This window comes from Temnothorax nylanderi, unplaced genomic scaffold, assembly GCF_030848795.1.
Source record: "Temnothorax nylanderi isolate EJ_2023f unplaced genomic scaffold, tnyl_v1.0 TNYL_tig0002_pilon, whole genome shotgun sequence".
Lineage (NCBI taxonomy): Eukaryota > Metazoa > Arthropoda > Insecta > Hymenoptera > Formicidae > Temnothorax > Temnothorax nylanderi.
In genome coordinates, this window is record NW_027249064.1 from 1810350 (window position 1) to 1830605 (window position 20256).

General features: G+C 31.7%; 1 protein-coding gene and 1 long non-coding RNA gene across 10 annotated transcripts in view; one reads left to right on the top strand and one right to left on the bottom strand.

Moving 5' to 3' along the window:
* Positions 1–20256, bottom strand: part of Glurb (metabotropic glutamate receptor B) — a 134001-nt gene that overhangs the window by 29623 nt on the left and 84122 nt on the right. For all 9 annotated transcript variants that reach the window (XM_071699347.1, XM_071699356.1, XM_071699337.1 and 6 more), the window contains one exon: positions 2236–2378. In XM_071699347.1, the coding sequence (XP_071555448.1) occupies positions 2236–2378 (143 nt within the window). The remainder of the gene's footprint in view (positions 1–2235; positions 2379–20256) is intronic.
* Positions 1–20256, top strand: part of LOC139768963 (uncharacterized) — a 510605-nt gene that overhangs the window by 11520 nt on the left and 478829 nt on the right. The gene's annotated exons all lie outside the window — the stretch shown is intronic.

Below are 20256 nucleotides of genomic sequence, written 5' to 3' on the forward strand. Positions count from 1 at the left end.
CATCTGCCTATAGTTATCATTATTAGACGGGTCTGGGTCTATATCAATATCGAGAAAGAGATTTAAGAGATTTTTAATTGCATTACAATTCGTATATACCGTATTATAAAAAAGTACGTGTTTAAGCCAAATCATAAATTTATAATAGTGAAATAAATTTATTACAGTGAAAGGTATTTTCCCTCTCTTTTTAAGTTTGATATTGCTTAAACAATGATCGTTAAATTTTATTTTATTATCCGGTTGTAAGGAATTACGTACTATGACGCTATTGAAATTTCATTTTGATTTACCTTTAGTCGGCGACAAATATCGGAATAACAGAGAGTTAGTAAAAGTTTAATAGCAATATGGCTCTTTCGCGGCTGGACGTGTTATAGTAACACCCTTTAAACCTCAACCTAATAGAGCGCTGAGAGATAAAACGGGCCAAGAGACTCGAATGGCTTATAAGGAAAGTAGCGTTGGATGAGGTGATTTCACGGTACGAAGATTTTAAACCGCAGGTTCTGTAAACTTTCGACAAGAATGAAGTTTTCACGGTTTACTGCCATCTAACCTGGCATTTTCATCCTTCAATCACTAGAAGTACGACAATATTTAAATCTTAGTAATGAGCATTATAAAAAGAATTGTAAAAAACACACTTATTATACAATAAAAAAGATAAAGTAAATATAAGAAGCGAATAAGAGCCAACATCGGTGAAGTAAAATTATATAATACAGTAGGTAAAGGTAAATATCTTAAAACTACGATTACAAATTTCTTAGTTAAGTTGTACACCCTTTTTAGTGTATGTACAAAATTATGAAATACAGTTATAAAATATTCTAAAAGTAGAAGGTCATCTTTGCGCTGTTGGTCAAATCAAATATCTATTATCGACGCCAAATTGTAAAAGTGACTGCTGCTTTATAAAAAAGAAGTTAAAATAAAAAACTACCAAGTTTAATAAATAAAAGTCCTTGTTGAAAATATGACATTTGCTAACACAGTCAAATATAAAATATTCATTGGTATCTATATTCGATACAGTCTATATGTCAAATTAAGAACAGCTTACAGATTAAACCCGTCTTATCTCATAAACGAAATATATATACATTAAGTATTATAAAGCAGGGTAATTTTTTTAGGCGGTTGAAATAGCAAAGAACATCGTGATAAAAAAATTTAGATGTGAAATAAATTCACTTACTGAATTGCCTATTCCCGTCTTACAATACGAATGGTGTAACTGTAAAGAATGTGGATTTATGTCGAATATTTGTTCTGTGACAGAATAGTGTTTGTAGATATGATGCTATGATATTTTAAAAGAAAAAAAATGCACGGCAAAACTATTCTTCTATCGTTTAAATATAGCCGAAATAATATTTAAACGAACTGACAGCAACATGGATATTTAAACAACTTGACTATTTAAAGTTTAAATAGTCAAGTTGTTTAGATATCATTGCTGCTATATTTAAACGAAAGAAAAATAGTTTTACCGTGCATGGCACAGCTAGAATCGTAATATTTATGTGAAATTATTGGAACGACGGGTAACCGACATGACACAACAGAATAGTCGGTTCCTCGTGACCCCTTTCTATATATCTGTGCGTTAGATATAAGGGATCTACAATTTAATGTCGATTCCAAATCGGCTTTCTATAGCTAGAGAGAAAGTACACCCTCGTGGCAACATACTCTCGGGGGGTTGCCACGCCATTTCCGAGAGGTGGCGATTGTATAAAAACCGACGATTTTTAGTGGCCGGATTTGAACTCGGATCTTCGGCTCATTAGAGTAGCGCACATATCTCTGCACCACAATCGCTACACATTTATTGTATGTACATTGTACATTATATATTTGTCTCTCTGTTTACTATTTCATTTTACTAATTTTCTAAAACAGGATTATATTTTTCTTAGTTTATATAAATTTACAGTATTTTATAATCATATATTTTTCTTCATTTATGTCATAAATTATCTATTACGTATTTACAAATTTTTATGCAAATAAATCTTTAACTTCCGTTTATCATTATTTTTTCACTTTATTCGATGAGGAGAAATACACGTGACAAACATCACGTAATAAAAGCATTTATAAAAGAATTCTGCTTTCAGGGAACAATTGTTCGAGAAATAATAATTTTCGCGAAATATTTTGTATAAATATTTCTCTATTGTCAAGATATTGTACTAGGAGAATGAATTTAACCTAAGGTTTACTTACTTGCGGAATTTTAAACAATCGTAGGAGATTGGCAACTTGAATCGAAGTTACTGAACTCGCTGCACCAACGACTCCGCTGATTACTTTTCGCACGGCAGTTTTGTTGCAGTGATATTCCGCACCATCTATGTTGCTTATCGAACCTGGAATACATAATAACGTGACACAATTCTGTTTGCAATTTATTTAAAAGTAATATTTTAAATTAACAAATTAATTAGCTTAATGATGCTTTTATCAACGGTGCTTTTATCTCTATGCCGATGAAATTTTGTTGTTGATAAACGCAGGTGTTAATATAATAATGATGTTGTTCTGTTCGAACCATTAATATTTTCATCATTGCACTGAATATACTGGTCAATTAATCAGTATACGGTAATTTGTTTTGTGTTGTGCGAATAGGGAGAGGTTTAATCAATAAAAAGCGTGATATACGCGAACAATATGAATATCCGGTCGATACTCACAGATAGAATTCGCACATGCAAAATGACATAAATAATTTAAATATTTCGTTCATTTATCCATTAATATTAATATCAAACCTATAGTTCTTTATTTATTAAATGTTATTTTACATAAATAATTTATACAATCAATGCGTTATTGATATACGTACATTTGTCTGATTGTGCCGTCGTACCGGATATAAAATAAATAAAATTAAAATTTTACTTGTAGTGCGTTTAATCGTTTTGTTAGCTAATATCACACGGCCGTACACTATAGAACAAAGCCGAATTTAATGAAATTCTTGTAACACGGCTTACAGCAAATCCGTTGTATTTTCACCTTTGTTTTTCTTATTGTTTGGACTTTACTCCACGCAATTTCGCAGCATAACACCTGTTGAATCTGCCGTTCTTATATTGTTTATCATTGATCTACGGTTATAAACATAAATCAAGTTAACATTTGCTGTATTATAATAACTCTAAAGATAATGTTAAGCTTTTAAAACAATAGGCGCATCAATCATTATATTCTTAAAATTTTAAATTTGTGGCACGATTTATCATAGATAATTTTACAAATTATCTTATTCTGATTATTATCTATATGCGACACGAAACGTATATCGGGAGAAATGTATGTGTGCCAATCTATGTCAAATTAAAATCTTTTATGTAGTTACGTTAAGCATAACGTTTATGCAATGCGAACTGTCACTTGTAGTTGAATGTTGAAGACCGTGAAGAATTTCAGACACGCAATTGTCGCCTGCATAACAAATTAACTTTCCGCCTCTACAATCTTACACTTGAAGAACGTCGTTTTTCAGCTTCTCGTTTGCGCACCTGGTTTGGGAGTGTTTACGATGAAACTCACTCTTATTTCTATACATTAGTTAGTGTAAACGTTTGCTAAAAGCTTAAGTGTCGCGAATATCGAGAGGGTGAGAGGCAATTCTTTCTTAGGGGTTTCGCATTTTCCTTTCCTTTCGAGGTTTCATTTTTCTTCTTCTATTCTTTTTCCTCGCTAAACTGTGACGGCGGAAGAAATGGCGACAGAAACGCTTTTCACGTGTAAAACACCAACAAATCAATAGAAACAAATTTACTTTTTGTTAGAAGACGTTTACATTCGGCATATAAAATTTATGAATATTAAGAAAGGGTGAATAAAAACAAATTAGTAAAAGAATATAAAAATAGCATACACATACACGCATGTACACAAACACACATACACACACCACACACAAAAGAGGAAGCGTATCGACGCGTATTCGGTCAACCATCGTGAATGATGCTGCTCGCACCTTCTCTCGTTTTTCTTTCGATCTTCGTTGTGCTTTGCGTTGGAAGACGAGACCTTATTTTCACGGATCTGTGCACACGATAATGCATGCTCCCTTCTTCAAGATTACGGTTTCCAGAAGCGAGATAGGCTGAGACGCGAACCGACAGGTGCAATATGAAAGAAAGAAAGAAGGAGAGAAAACGACGATGGGGGGAGAATTTTTCTTATAACTGCGTTCACGTGAGCAGACGGATAAACTTGAAATTCTATAGGGCAAACAGGTTATTTATTTAATGTATGCTAATATTTTAATAATTTAGTTGGGCTGACAAAATGTTACGATGCTACATAAAATAATAAAAAAATAAAATGTGTGTTTCTAAAAACTATTAAAATAAAACTTACTTTTTTGATTTTTTAAAGATTAATTAAAAATTAAAGATTCTGTGTAGCGTATATGATTATTATAAAATAGATTGTAATAATCAAAGCAAAGATAATTTTTTAAAAATTTATTGTAACGAGAATCGAATAGATAAAAGGCCAACAAATAATTTTATTTTACGCTTGTAACTTGTAAAGTACAAATTTTCAAATTTATTCGTATAATATCACATTCATTCATTCAGCGTTTTACTGAATACCTATAATAGATCGATTTAAGGAAGAATGTAAAATATAATGTATATTATTTTAAAAGTTATACGCATGAATAAAATTGTGAGGTAAATTTAATTAAAATTATAAATGTCAACCTATTTTTAATGGTTTGCTTAATGTAATATTAACTTTATTTCTTACTTTGTCTTTCTCTCTCCCCCCTCTCTCTCTATCTATCTTGGATAATACATTATTGCATAACTGTTCTTCTGATATCGATTAAAATAAACTTCCCTCGTTTGCTTTATACACCCTTTAATATTTTGCGCTTGAAGTATCTTATCAATTGAGAAAGTAAAGGTAGAGCTGCTAACTGTCGTGCTCGAAGAAGTATTCTCGACAAAACTTACAAATTGATGGATCACTTGATCTATCGTTATACTCATCGTAATTGGCAAACTCATTACGAAGGAACTTTAAAAAGCATCACTTCTGACGTGTAGACTGTTAAAACACTCATGCGTATATTTTCCGTTACATTTTCAAGAACGAACGAACGCTTATACTGATGGAATAATGTAAACGGTGAATCTATATGGAAGAAATAAAATGAAATATCAAAGCTGCATGCATGTAAAAAATATGTACAAACATTTTCACATTTGAACATATCCCGTGTTTGAACATATCTCGATACATCTCGATATTCGATCACGATATATCCGCGCTTGGCATTATTCGCAATTCGCGTTATTCGCAAATGTACTCCAACAATTCTGACCGGTGCGGATTATTCCGGGTCGATCGTCAACATTGTGAATATTCGCGCTCGTTTTTACGCTAGGTGAATCGTCCTAATTTTCGGCTCATTGGCTATTACTGAAATTGCGACAGCGGTTTGGCATCGAAAACCGCGCGTTACGGTCGAGGAATATTGAGTTACGCTGTAGCTTTCTATCCTATTCCCGCACAATTATTGTGATTATAAAACCGTGATTTTTTTCTAGATATTCGGCTGTATAATTTAATTTTGTAGAATTCCTTACAATTTAATTATTTAGCTTTAAAAGAAGTTATCTGTATGTTAGCCTCTCTCGGTTATTTTAGGGGTTTTAATTCAATCCAATCTAATCTGATCTTCAGGAATACGTCCAGATTTTCCCGAATACTCCAGATTTAGCTCACGATTATTTCGATACAAGTTTCAACAATAACTGTCTTACAGTGGCTGCAATAAAAGTAAAAATAGCAACCAGAAGTAAAAAGCATCTATTCTCGGGTTTCTCAAATACATAAAACGCATTTGTAAATCTTATGAATCGAAGTACTTTCTCATGTTACGCGAATATGCATATTGGGAAAAAATGAGAATGCACAAGAGCTTACTGATGCTGCTTTGAAATTACCTTGTGCTTTATATTGCGACGTTTTTCGAAGGAGCGAAATGGAATAAATCAAATTTGCATGAAAATACATGTTACGAAATTCAATCCCTTTTAGTCACAAAAGATTTCTTTGTGGTCAATAAACGGATATGCTATTTGTTTATAAATATGAGACAGATTTTTTTAATATTTATCATAAATGAAATTTTTAATTAAGAAAGATTGATTCCAATAAAGGAACTAAGTTCAACATGTTAAAAAAAAACACATAAGCAGAGAGTTAACGTATTAAAAGTAATATTATCGTAAAGCAACAACGAAAAGAAATAAAATAATAATGACAGAAATATTTATCAATTAAACTATTCCGTGTATAAAAGACTACATATGTTAGTATGTTGATAAGTATTGTCGAAAAATGATAGTTGCAGTTATCATCAATCCGTTATCATATATGAATATATGTGCTTAGAATAGGCTTTCTCATGTCGGTTTCTACGCTGCAAAAATTTTATCAAATCAAGCAGCAATTTTTAGGAAAACTTAGGAAATATTATTAATATATTATGTGCTTGCCTATATATAAATCTATTCCCCTGGGAATCTTAACAAGAAGATGATAAAAATATTCCCGAAACTATTTACTTTTTATAAATAATTAATTTTATACGTCTGGTTTCAATGTCTTAAAATATATTTGTATTACGGTGCAGAATTTTTTGCCAGTAAATCTTTACCATCTTTACGCGATAGCTTTCTTTTCTTTTATCTCCCTTTCCGTCTGGTCTTTAAGACTTTTTCTCATTCCACTCTGCTGAATGTTCAGGTTTATAGCGACCGTGTGGTTTATAGCGGGTTGAGAAGCAACGCTACAACACGGTGATACGCGACATAACGATTCCGTAGAGTTCGTTAATGAGTCTTTCATCTAGATGTAACGAAATGTTAGCAATTAATTATAACATTTAACTTGGTAAACTTTGTGCGTTTTCTTTCCGGTCGAGGGTTGCTAGACGAGAAATGAATGGAGGTACGCGGTAGCAATGAGCGCAGATTGAATGTGTTGACGTTGGCTCTAAGCGTCGAAGTGAGAAAGCAACGGGAAAAATAAAACGTTGGGAAACGCGCAGAGGGTACGTACGTGGAAAATTCGAGAGACTGAGTAATCGCGTTAATTTAAATTGCGGGTCAAGATGCGGGTTGTTATGCGCCTCACGTAGAGCGGCTTCTGACTTTTACTCCCGCAATTTAGAAGTGATTAGTAAATATAGGCGCCGTGTATTTTCTTAGAAGATTGAATGAAATATTGAACATACTGATGCAATATGGTTTAGTGTAATTAGACATATTTTTTCAAGTTTTAATTAACCAGATAGATAAGTAGGCTTTTGCTTTGAGTATTACTGAAATACTTGCACTTTTTTAAATTTATCTGGTTAACTAAAACTAAAAAATATCTCTAATTATGATAAAACTAATATAATTGCTATTATTTAAAGTTTTTGTGTTTTTATTAATTTGTCGGAATTTTTATCTCGCGCCGAAATTAAGCTTTATATATAATATCTGTTGGACAAACGACGCATAATAAATGGAACCTAGTAATCCAACCTTATGTTACGTGAATTGCATCTACTAGCGTAACATGACACAGGAATGATGTGTCTTTAGTTTATCTTATTAAAATATGTGTTGAATGTGATAAAATGTTATAATCGTTTGTGTGCTTTTCTATTCTATTAACTTTTCAATAATATATTTTAATTAAGATAGATATAATACAATATAATACTTTAACCTTTTAATCCTTTATTTGAATAGTGTTTCCTTTCTGATTAAATCTCTCCTAAGTTTTGATGAAGGAGCATGATTATATTTACTATATTTAAATTCTGTATAAATAACTCATCCGTATGTAAATTTCTGGCGCTGTGCTGTTCTAGTATAATCTCAATATATATTTCGTACATACATATAGTCGGTATATTTGCACAGTTTGGTAAGACGAAAACCATAGCGCGGAATTACTCTGTCACCGTGATACAATCAACATCAGCGACAACCGCGAACATCAAAATGACAGCAATTTGCAATTTATAATGATGATAATTATCGTGAAATCAACATACAAATTGAACTCTGCAGTAATTTTACAAAATAAAATATTTCAGCAAAATGACTTCAATAATTTAGCAACTTGAAAAAGACAAAAGTATTATCTTGTATTTTTTAAGTCGCTAAATTATTAAATTTATCTTGTTAAATTACTGAAATTTAATTATTGTGGGCTATACCGTGATATCTTCGAACGAGGTAAAATGCATTGAATCAAATAACAAGCTTGCCGCTAATTAGCACCCACAGCTATGCAAGTTCAATACCTGTGCGCCATACATGCATATTCCGCATTTCCTTTTGCCAGAGATTCGAAAGCAAATATTCCCGCAACGAGAGAAACTCGATCTTCCTTGAGCATCATGCTTTATGCTGAACAAATAGTTTTCATCGAATAAGAGTAAACTTATATTGACTAAATAATTATATAATATTATTAGTATGAGAAAATTTAAAGCGTAGTTTTTGGCATTCTCTTTATTTGCTGAACGCGAAATTATTTTAACAATTAATTGCTCTTTAAAAATGTAATAAGTAATTAATCCATATAACAGAAATTGACATGCGTGTCTCATAAAAATCTCGAAAATTTTATTTTATGATTTAAATGCAACTTTGATATATTAATAATTTATTATGTGAAATATATAGGAGAGAGATATTCATGTGCATATTACTGATTTAATTTTACTGCATAATCAAGAAATATCCTTAATTGCATTGTGGAAGTTTTTGCACGTACCTTGTTTTATACTATAGAATTCAAGAAACATTTACGACTTTGTAAACAATCAAGTCACTCTATCCGGGGTGCACTCAAGAAATCAGTTTACCGACACATGCTTCGATTCCCAAGACACTTTCCGCTCTGGAAGATAAGATCAGGATTGCCTCCCATTGCGGCCACATGCAGCAAGCCCATTTGATTCGAGTACTTTAATAGAGAGAAAACGGCGCGTCACGAACAGAAATACCCCCTGTGAATAGCTACGCTACTTGGAAATAATCGGAAAACTTGAATGGCTGTTATGCGAGCATCGTTCCTATGATTATTTGAAAGAGTTTTCGTACTTCTGGGATGAATTTAATTTTTGACTATTCAATGTTTCATATCTTTATTTATTTTATGGTATCTCGTTACCTCGCACCGCGATAAAATTTATACAAAAATTATTGATGGATATATAACGTTTTCAATATTAAAGTGCGCGCGTAGGACAATGAGAGAATTGTATTTTATAGCGTTGTATAATTTTTTATTCCCAGTTGCGATTTTTTAATACCATTACTTTAGCAAGAAAAACAAATTTAAACAAAAATTGTAAAATGTTTCTTGAATTTTAACACATAAAAGTAGTGTCTTTTCATGATAGTTTTTTTACAATGCGTGCTTTTGGAATCTTTTTATCTTTTTTCTTGGGGGAGAAAATAATTTAGGTAATATACATATAATCAATATGAATAACGTAAATTTAACGATATTACTTAACAAATAATGCAGAAGATATTTCTATTTTTTCGCATTTTAAAAGAGATGGACGAAAGTGAGAGAGAATTTCAACTTTTTATTTTTACGCCGTTTTGCGTCAATTGAAAAATGAGCTAAGAAGGATGGAGTGAATCAGCGAACCGATGAAACGAGGAAACTCGTCCAATTTTGATGTAACGAAGCGAAAGGGGAAGTCTGTGGCTCGCAGCACAATCGCCCTCGCAACAAGTAATTCAAGAAACGATCGATGAAACCTACACCCTACCCGGTGAAATATTCTCGATGCTCGTTTCATGTTAGAGCCCATTCGATCTCGATCTTGATAGAGAGACGGACTAAGTTTTTGCGAAATTTATCGTATTGCCTCTTTCACAGTACAAGTTGTTTCTCTTTCTGGAGAATGTAGAATTGTCGACGGAGAATTCTCAACATTTAAAAGTGTTCTTTTCCTTCGATTTATGACGTAAGAACTTCTAATTAATATCTTGTTACGGAAAGAAGAAACGTTCTAAAAAGTATATAAATGATAGGACGAAATAAATTGCAAAGGGAAAAAGTACTTTATTTAGATATATGAAGTACTCATGTCATTAATTTTATTATTATCATACTCTTTATACTACGATTGGATAAAATGGGATCAGATTGATAGCAGTAATATATATTTTTGTTATTGCAAATAATGTATGCTTTTACATATCTTTTAGACATTAAAATCTCTCTATTATTATATTTATATGAAGTATAAATATTTAAGAAATCAACTTTTTTCTACTTATAAATATTTATCACAGCGTCTAAGAGTATGTCACTTTTATTTTTTTGTATTTGGTTAAACGGGTATCTCACGATTTGAGTTAAGGCGATATTTGTTAGTTTATCATTTAGCACGAAATAGAGTCCATGATTTTTTTTTACTCTAGATGAGGCATACGTTGTTGTAATATCAACTATTATTGATAATTAATGCAAACAAGTTTCCTAACTAGTAACTGTGTATCATTATAGATATATGATAATCTCTAATTAGCGTCACGTTAATTAGTACATCGCCACAAGCAAATTGATAATGCATCTTGTTGACAAATGGATATTATTTAAATATCGACGGAATATTTGGCGTTTTGTATTATATCGGTAGTCGGTCGATCGAGTGTGATCGATATAAAATATTATTAGAAATCCACCAAATCCATTTTATAATTGATTCTAAAATTACATTATTCTAAAGTTTACATTGATTCTAAAGTTACAAGTTTTTGAATAATTCCATTTTACTAGAATTTTTAGAATTGCATTTTTAAATATTATCTCGCTTTCCAATAAAAATATTTTTATAAAAACGTCTGTGTTTTTATCCAATTGATAAAAGATATAATTTATTATAAGTTTATAATAATTTTACAAGAAATAATAATTTATTTTATATCTGTAACAATAATTACATATCTTATTGTTATTGCTTTAATTATGAAGAACTATTTTTATTGATGATAATATTTTGTGTGACAGAAGAAAATATCATATGGCCCATCTAGATTATTACGCTTGTGTGCATATTACCTCAAATTTATAATTATCAATGCAATTATCACGCACATAGTTACTCTGTCATGTTTTATCCTAATAATTTTCTCCAATAATGTGCTAATAGCGAATGCAATACGGTCGGCAAATAGAATTTTTTATCCTGCGAAAACGAAATAATTTCGTCATTTCTGCCGAGTAGTTATTTGTCAAACATGTATAAAAGTTTCAAATAAAATATCGTTATTCTTTTGCGATTCGTAGAGAGTGAGGATTAATTACAAAATTACTTATAAGGTTACTTATAAGGTCACAAACAAAATTAAAATTAATTATTTCTTAACTCACTTTGTCCCGAGATTTCTACTTCTTGATTCTTTTGTTTCGCATTGATCGCTATAGATGTGCATGGTCATTATAGATTCCGATTTGTAAAAGAAAGTTAACAATGGCAGTCGATTAATTCTCTGATCGATATTTATTTCTTGGTAACCAGAGTCAAAAGACATCTTTAATTCTTTCGCGCGTGATAATCGTCGTGTTTGTAGCAGTCGTGTAGCGTAGCAGCTGCTTTTAATCTTTTTGTGCTTATACCTTTCTTTGACACTCGAGCAAATTACGAAATCTGCACGGATACTTCCGTATTATGTTTTGTCTCCGAAGTTACTTTGACCGATATAGAGGATACCTTGGTCAAGGTTTATAACTTTAAACTTCAATGAGAAAGAAAGTCGTGATTGATCTAAAGTAGAATGAGAGAGTTGCCTTCAAATTGCGTTCTCTCTGACAAGCTCGTAAAAAGGGAAACGAATTCCAGAGTGGTAGAATTCTAATTTGGAATTTATTGTCGAGCTGTCGACTGTTTTGCTCCCAATTGCAAATAACATTTTCATATATAGAAAGTCAAGTTTCTGATTAATAAAGTTTACATTTAATATTGTGCTAGATAATTTATTTTATTCAAAAGAACCTAGTGCAATATTCGGATATAATTGAATTAATTAGAATTAACAGATGCGCGATATTTAAGATAAAATATATTTTATTAACTTTGTCTTTCATGCAAAATCTTTTTTCGTGCAAATGTGAAAAAGGATACATGTAATAAAACAACTATAACGACGAAATAATTCTGGTGTTACACTCTTGAAAAAAAAAAAAAAAAGGGAAAAAGAGATACGTATGTCAAGGAAAAATGGTCTGCGCACACGTTGTGGTAACTCAAACGTGTTTTGAGCACGCAAACCACAACACCACGACAACCATTTCACGGTGCACGGTGCAGAGTGACAGTGATCTGTTTATCCTAAAAATATTCCTTAAAGCAGATGTGAATACCACGTAGCCACGTAAATATGACAAGTTTGATAGTGAGTGCTTAGCAACTGTTCGCTATTGCGAATTTATGCTTATATGTCATAAAATCTCGCAAACATTTAAAATGTACCTACAATATTATTATTAGCGATTTCTATACTAACATTGTTAGTTTAACAGCATGAGATATTATTTAGGGAATATGTATTTTATCCAAGTTTATGTAAATAAGTAATGTTTTAAATATGAGGTAGTACATATGGTATAATGAAATATCCACTACAGGACACAAAATTTAATTAACAATTTGAGTAATGAAATCTAAATTCATTACTACAATTCTAATTTGCTATAAAATCACTGAAATAATTTTCCTATTGTATTGAAACAAATAATAATACTTATACAAATTATCTGATTTAAAGGGATAACAAAAAATATTCGCAGAAAACAACGGCGAAAGCATAAGAATTTCTAACAAAGCTAAACTCTTAACAACTTTTTGTAAATAAATGATGAAGTAGAACGCAGCATTCTATATCTGGTTGATAAGAATAGGCGAGTAACAGCTGTATCTTTTATGAGAGTCGAGCTCGTTAACTCATAAGGCCGGGTGTATGCTACACTGCTCGGTAAATAGCGAATCTTGTTAGTGTAAATGCTGCGACATTCTCCTATCTTTGTTAGAACTTTCTTCAGAATAATGACAAAGGAAGTAAATTCAGAGAGTGTTGTAATTCCGGCCCACGTCTCGAACCGAATATACAACTTTACAAATTAACATAGTCGTTTATCAGACATGTATTATACATCTCATCATACGCACAAGTCTAATGAATGCCATATATAAACTGTCGATTTATTGATTTATTAATCGTTCGCAATAAACAGTCGAAATGATAAAATAAAAAGTGCTATTAAAAGTTATATTTATTAGAATGAAATAAAGAAATGTTTTCACAGAAATTAGTTTCATGTTTTGTTAGAACTTCTCCAATTTACGTAACTATTACGTGAATGAATTTTAATTCAATTTCCTTAGCTTTGTCATGCAAATGGCTTAACAAAGTTTACCCCTTCTTTTCTGCAGAACAACATGCGCGAGAATTGTAACTCAATTTACGAAGGAATTTAAAGGCTTTGGAAAGTTATTGCTTCTTGTGAAGAGCTGCGATCACTCCTCGGGCAATTATTGACAACCATAATCGGTATTATTACTTATAATAAAGAAATAAAGGGTGCGAATCTTGAACATTTTGAAAAAAATATTAAATATTATACAGTATAGTTGTATTCGTTTTAATTACGGAAAGAAAATTATTGAGAGATCAATATTTTCCAATATAAAATCAAAATATTAATATTTTCAATTATTTGTATCAATTATTTTTCCATTTTGCACGCAATATAAAGTAAATTTTATTAGTGAAACGGGCATATGTCTCATAAAGTTTATCGCGCACAGACTAGTTACACAGTTCATTACTGGAATTAAATTTGCAGTTTGTAATTCGCTGTATAGTCAGATTATACGATTCTATAATATCGGTACTCGAATTAACTCACACGCTTGCCATAAATAATATTAGTTTATACATTATTCTAAAGCACTTTAATTCATCAGTTACTTCGTATAATTCTTAATTTTAATTAATATTAAAAAGCTGATACTGGGAGATATGCACGGCTTTGCGTTGTATAACACGCGAACGTACTTACAATTTCTCGATTGTAGAATAAATTAAAAATGTTCATAAGCATCTCTCTTGTTTCTGGAGAAGTAATGAGGACTGCGGTGTAATTGAATAACGCCCGCGCGATTAGGATTCCTCGGCAGATACTCGGTAAGGGCTGAAACGAATCGTTTTCGACCGGCACGTTTGCAAACCGGCACGATGTGATCGCGGCGGGAGCGGACGTAAATACGCGTTAATGTACGAGCGTGAGGCGCATCCACCTAGTGGTAGGAGTTATATTCCTATGGGAATGCCTCAGTCGCGAGTAGTAGTAGCTGTTATAGGACGGGCGTGCGCTTCGAATTACTAACCACGATAAAACGTGTCTCGATGAGAGCTCGATGTTCCACATGGTGAAACTTGGCATTTATCGGATCGCTTCGACGATTCATCGTCACGCATTTCGACAGCCGTCTCAACAATCGAGTTCAAGAATTGGTTTTCCTTATTACAGACGTAAATGATATTCGAAATCGTGTGAAAAATCTATAAAAATAATATTTCTGCATATTGGTTTTTGCTGATAATTAGATACAAGATAAAGATTTTGGTTTCTCTTTACATCTACAATTGTAATCTATATTCGTGGTCTAATAAATATTGTATATACATACGCTCCGGTACTTCGCGGTACATTTTATCGTTTCTTTATGCAGTCTTCTTTTTTTATCGATAACGTGAAGTGATGTGCAATTAAAATTAGCCGAGTATAAATTATGGCTTCGCGTCGTACCTCAGATTACCCGCGATTCGAAAGCGCAGCCTTTATTATCAATATACGCGAGCCGAGTTGAATGAAGTTCGTTGTGTGACACGTACAGATGCAAACCGACGTCACGTTGCCGTACATGTGAAAGTAAGGAATTCGTATCGGCGAGAAAATGGAATTGCATCGGAAAGGCAACTCGATATTCCATTACATTGATGTGACCACGAATGGTACTGCATTGCGAATTACAACCCGAAGGTGCTGACTGTGCACGCTAAATGATCTCGAATCTGAATCTTATCTCGAGCGAACGTTGCATTTGAGTATCGATAGATTGTAACATTTACCTTAATTAGCTAATAGGTATCTTTATCAAGAATTTTGCGAAGGAAGCGTCTATTGATAAACATTTATTTGACATTATTTAAGCATCTTATATAGACATGTTTTAATTTTTTATATATGTGTAGTTATTAAAAGATTTAGAAATCCTTTTAATTTGTTCAAATATATCGACTATTGTTACAGCTAGATATACATTCAGCAATATAAAAATAACGCGAGATATATATCACCAGTATATGTCTTTGAGACATTACTTTCTTCATATTTTGATGGATATCGGAGTCTCTTTCTTTGTGTGTGTGCGTACGGAAGGGCGGGAATATTTGTTCCTGACATTCCAAATATTCGCCCGTGATTATCGCTGATGAATCGACGTCGTACAATATTACTTGCGTGTGGAGAATCGCGAATAATATACGTACGTGCGAGAATGAGAGTAGTGAGAGAATGAAAGATATGAAAACTACGAGTGGAGAAATGAATTGTCTGTCGATTCTTCGGTCCGGTATAAATTAAATCCAGTAGAACGCGACGTGAATTTACGCATGAATTCGTTTATTTCAGTGGTGAGAATTGGGTGTGCTTGGCCTCTGCGCAAAAGTGATCCTCTTTCGCACTCTTCGTTTTTCCGCTGTTGCCGAGATCCGAAAATTGGATTGCCGGTACGACAGTGTCGATTCTTTGTTACTATCGCGTGTAACCTGCGAACGTGAAAATCACATCTTTTGTCATCGACTCTCGATCAATTTGCACTTCCGGGACTAAAAAAACAATCCCCTCGATTTCCATGTTCCTCGTTTTAGAAAATTAGGTCGTTTGGGACTTCGTCGCATTACGAATATTCACAGTATCCGTAAGAATAAATCTATAAGGCGGCAATTTTATTAATCTGCATCATGTTTAAAAGATTTTATGTGCGAAATGTGTTTAATTTAAATAACGATATTGAGAGAGTATTTCATATAGTGTAACCGATAGTATTCGCATTACTCAACTTGAACTCAATCGAAAATTCGATAAAGTCACAAGCCTGTTAAGATTTATGAAACGTTCCGAATCTATTTGAAAGCGTATTGAACGACATCGAAAATTTATATTTTTCACTTTGAAGATTTCACACTGAAATGTTTTATTTAAAATGACAGTTCAAACATTGGAACTTATAAGATTTTATTCTGCAAGCGGGATTTGTAAAAATAAACACGTCGCAAGTTTTACAATCGCGTTTTTACTCGCGTGCTTACTCAGCTAGCAGGCATACGTCAAAATTTGGTCGGAAGATGACCAAAAATGACCAAACATTATATTAAGTAAAAAACAAAAATATAAAGTTTGAAGTTATAATAAAAACGAAAGTATTTAATACAAAATATTGCTAAGATTTATTTAATACAAAATATTGCTAATCAAGCAGTAACTTACGCAATGCGAGACATGTGACAATAGAAACAATTATTTATTACTTGAAAAAATTTAAACTCAATTTTTGATCAAGGATTTGTTGCAGACATTCTTATATCTTCAATTATCTTATAAAACATTTATTTATAAAAATAACTTAAAACTCACGATATTATGATGTTTTTGTAACATTATTAAGACACAAAAAGACGTTTTAAATGAGGTATTATTTGGTCATCTGACATCACCGGACCAGTAATCGCCAGTTTTTGATGTCATTTTGACGTAGGTATGTTACCTGGAAACTTAGTTAATATGTGAAGGAACACAGAAAGATTACGGCGTTCAATGAGCAATCTAATAACGCGATCGAGATAACGTATCATTCGGAACTCCGCGCTTACGATCACCTCTACAGGAGTTCTTCGATCAAAAGGAGTAGAGGATATCTACCTTCCACCGATGCGCGATGGTCAGATCAAAATTATCTCTCATTTCCTATTACTATCTTTGAGCACGAACGAACCGAAGCGGTCGCGGTCGTTGGCCTGAAATGTTCTCGTTACTATTCATCACTACTAACATCTGAAATGGGCTTTTTATCTTACACTGCTTTTTTTTTAGCGATACAGTCACGTATGATACAGTAGCGATACGAGTTTATTTAAGATACCCTCTCATGATATCAAATCTCGTATTACTTCGGTACGAAATTTAATATTGCGATATCATGAATTAAACAATTAATGTTGTGAAACGGCTAAATGTCTAACAGTTATATTCGATAATATGTCAGTTCTAAAACTGACCATTTTTTGGTGAAAATTGAGTCTCGTGTATGGTGTGTATGTGCTTATGTAATTAAATATTCTTTCTTTTTTTTAATGTAAAAAAAAAGACAAAGCGCATTATTCGAAAATTAACAGCTGACAATATTCGTATATAAATTGGATGGTCGAAATAATTAGAAAATACGTCGGATTATTATTTAACGCGGAATTTCGTCCCCCTATTGCGATGTGGAACATTCTCTCATTATTGCTCGAATTCTCCGGCCGTTCCATCTCCAATGATATTAAAATTATCAATTTAACCTGTTTATATTGAGAAAAGTATCGGTAATTAAAGCAACCTGATGCGTAATATGAAATATGCAGAGGTGTCTTAATAACCGGCTTTAATTTAGTTTTTAATTAAGATTTTTTTCCTACAAATTCTGTTAAAATAAAATACAAATAAAGAGAAGAACTTTTTCTTCTTTGGCTTTTTATAATTAATTTGAACTATATTCTATCAAGCAATACTCTACTATCAAATTCTGTGAGCGTACAAGTTAAAAGTAAAAGAAGTTTTAAATAAGAGCAGGATGTCACGAAAGTTTATTTCGTTTTTGTTACGTGATAGGTGTTTTGCTAGATGTAAACCCGTGGGACTAGGGTAGCTGAACGAACAGAAAAGAACAGCGTGACAAGAAGCTTTCTTCGACAAGAAGTTTTCCTTTTTTGACTCAGCTCCGATAACAAAGGCGATTATTTTAAAAGAGGATATCATTACGGAAATAAGAAATGAGTTTCTATTTAATCATTTTGAAATGAGTCATGCGAGTCTCTTAACATCTTTGAGTGTTCTTTCTCAGATCGAGGAGTGAGAAATTGATATATCTATGTAGAATAGATAAAATAAAAATCTATGTAGAATAGATAAAAATTGAAAATCTTTTGCTATAGTATCTATAGTAATGCTGAACAAAAACTCATATAAATATACTGTCTCACTTTTCACCTATGCACCATGTATGCATATACATATATACATGCATACAAGCGTACATGCATAAATGCATACATATGTATAAAATAAAATTAAAAAAAGAAATATCAGAATGTACATAAAAATGCGTCATAAAAAAATCCGGAACGTTATTAAGATATAAGTATTTTTTTCTAACAGTTTTTATAAAAATGTTGGATATTATTGACACGTTTCCAAACTACAAAATTGCACTTGTTATTCTAGCTTCATATCTACGTCTATAATATTTCATGGCTGCCAATAAAATATGAGGTGGCTGCAGAAATATTGCACGTTGTCATATTTTATTTATTGATTAAACGCAGGCAGAGTACGAGATAACTTTTTGTAGAGTTATTGTAAAACGCTGCTTTACTTTTGGATATCTTGTTAAAAATTTTAAAATAAATTTAGAAATAATTATAATGAGGATGTAGAGGGTACTAGCGATTTTCTTGCTATTTATAAAGAAATTATTTAAAGATTATTTAATGTTTAATATTAAATGAAAACATTCCACGAGTAAAAATGAAAAAATAAAATTTAGTTTAATTTAACGTGATGTGACAGGAATTTTTAGTTATAAATATGAAATTCAATATTTAGTAACATCAATAATGTTTATTTATTCTAAATATATATGATAAAGAAATATACCTGTACAAAAATCGGCAGTTTTTCAAAATATAAATTAAATTTGGAATAAATAATGACTTATTCAATTTAATATTTAAATTATTATTACCGCTAACGTATCCTCGCACTATCGTGAGATAATTCCAAAAGGTGAATTTCAACTATTCTTTAAAGATTTCACTCGAGAAAGTGACTTCTCTTGTATTTTGAGAGTCGGATCGGTTCTCAAAACGTTCTGCATCGCAAAAACCCCGGGTATTCAAGTAGCTATTGAAAACGCGAACGAAGCAGACTAGACTTCGAGTTGCGTCTTGAGCGCAATAAGGAATTAAAGGAGATATCTTCCAAATCATGAGACGTGACGGGCATTTTATGTTTTAAAATATTTCTTTATTATTGAACAATGTATATTGCAAGAAAAAAAGTGCACAAATTTAAAATCACTAATTTTTATTACCAATAAGGTGATGAAAGTAATAACGATTCTATACACGTAAAAAGATATAAACAAGTTGCAAAACTAAATTTATGCGATCTCACAAGTTGGGAAATTATATTACTCGGCATTATTTTACAATTTATAAATATGTGAATGTCCAGAGAAGGATCATTTTTCGATTTGAGCTAATCGGATATGAAATTAATGACTGAATAGTACTGCAGAAATTATGGCCGAAGCCGCATTTAATTTCGTTTATGTAACCCGAATAATTCTGTTACGTATACAATTTTGCAGAATAAGCAGAAACCGTAATAACTTTATAATATACATACAGTTGTTCGACCAGGTTTATATCCTCACATTGAATACAGATTTACGTTGGAATTATAATCGGGATAATGGTACAACATGTGAGGAATTGGACGTAATAATAGCATAAGTCGACTTATATTACTATTACATAAATTTTATTTTTAAATATTCTTTCTCTCTTATACGGCAAAATTCTGAATATTATGAATAGTAATATATGTCCTGATTTTTTGCTCTTTTATCTCAAATAATGAAGGTTTTAAACTTCAAATTTATTCTTTCAGACGTATATAAGCTACTTACGTTATTTACGCAATGTTATTGTATTCAATTTCTCATTTAATATTTTAAATAATAAAAGGATATTGTTACAATACAAGAAATTATATATAGCAAGATATTACAATATGTGAGTTACAATTGATTGAAGCTACCAATGCTATGTTTAGTATAAGAAAGAAATTGTAGCA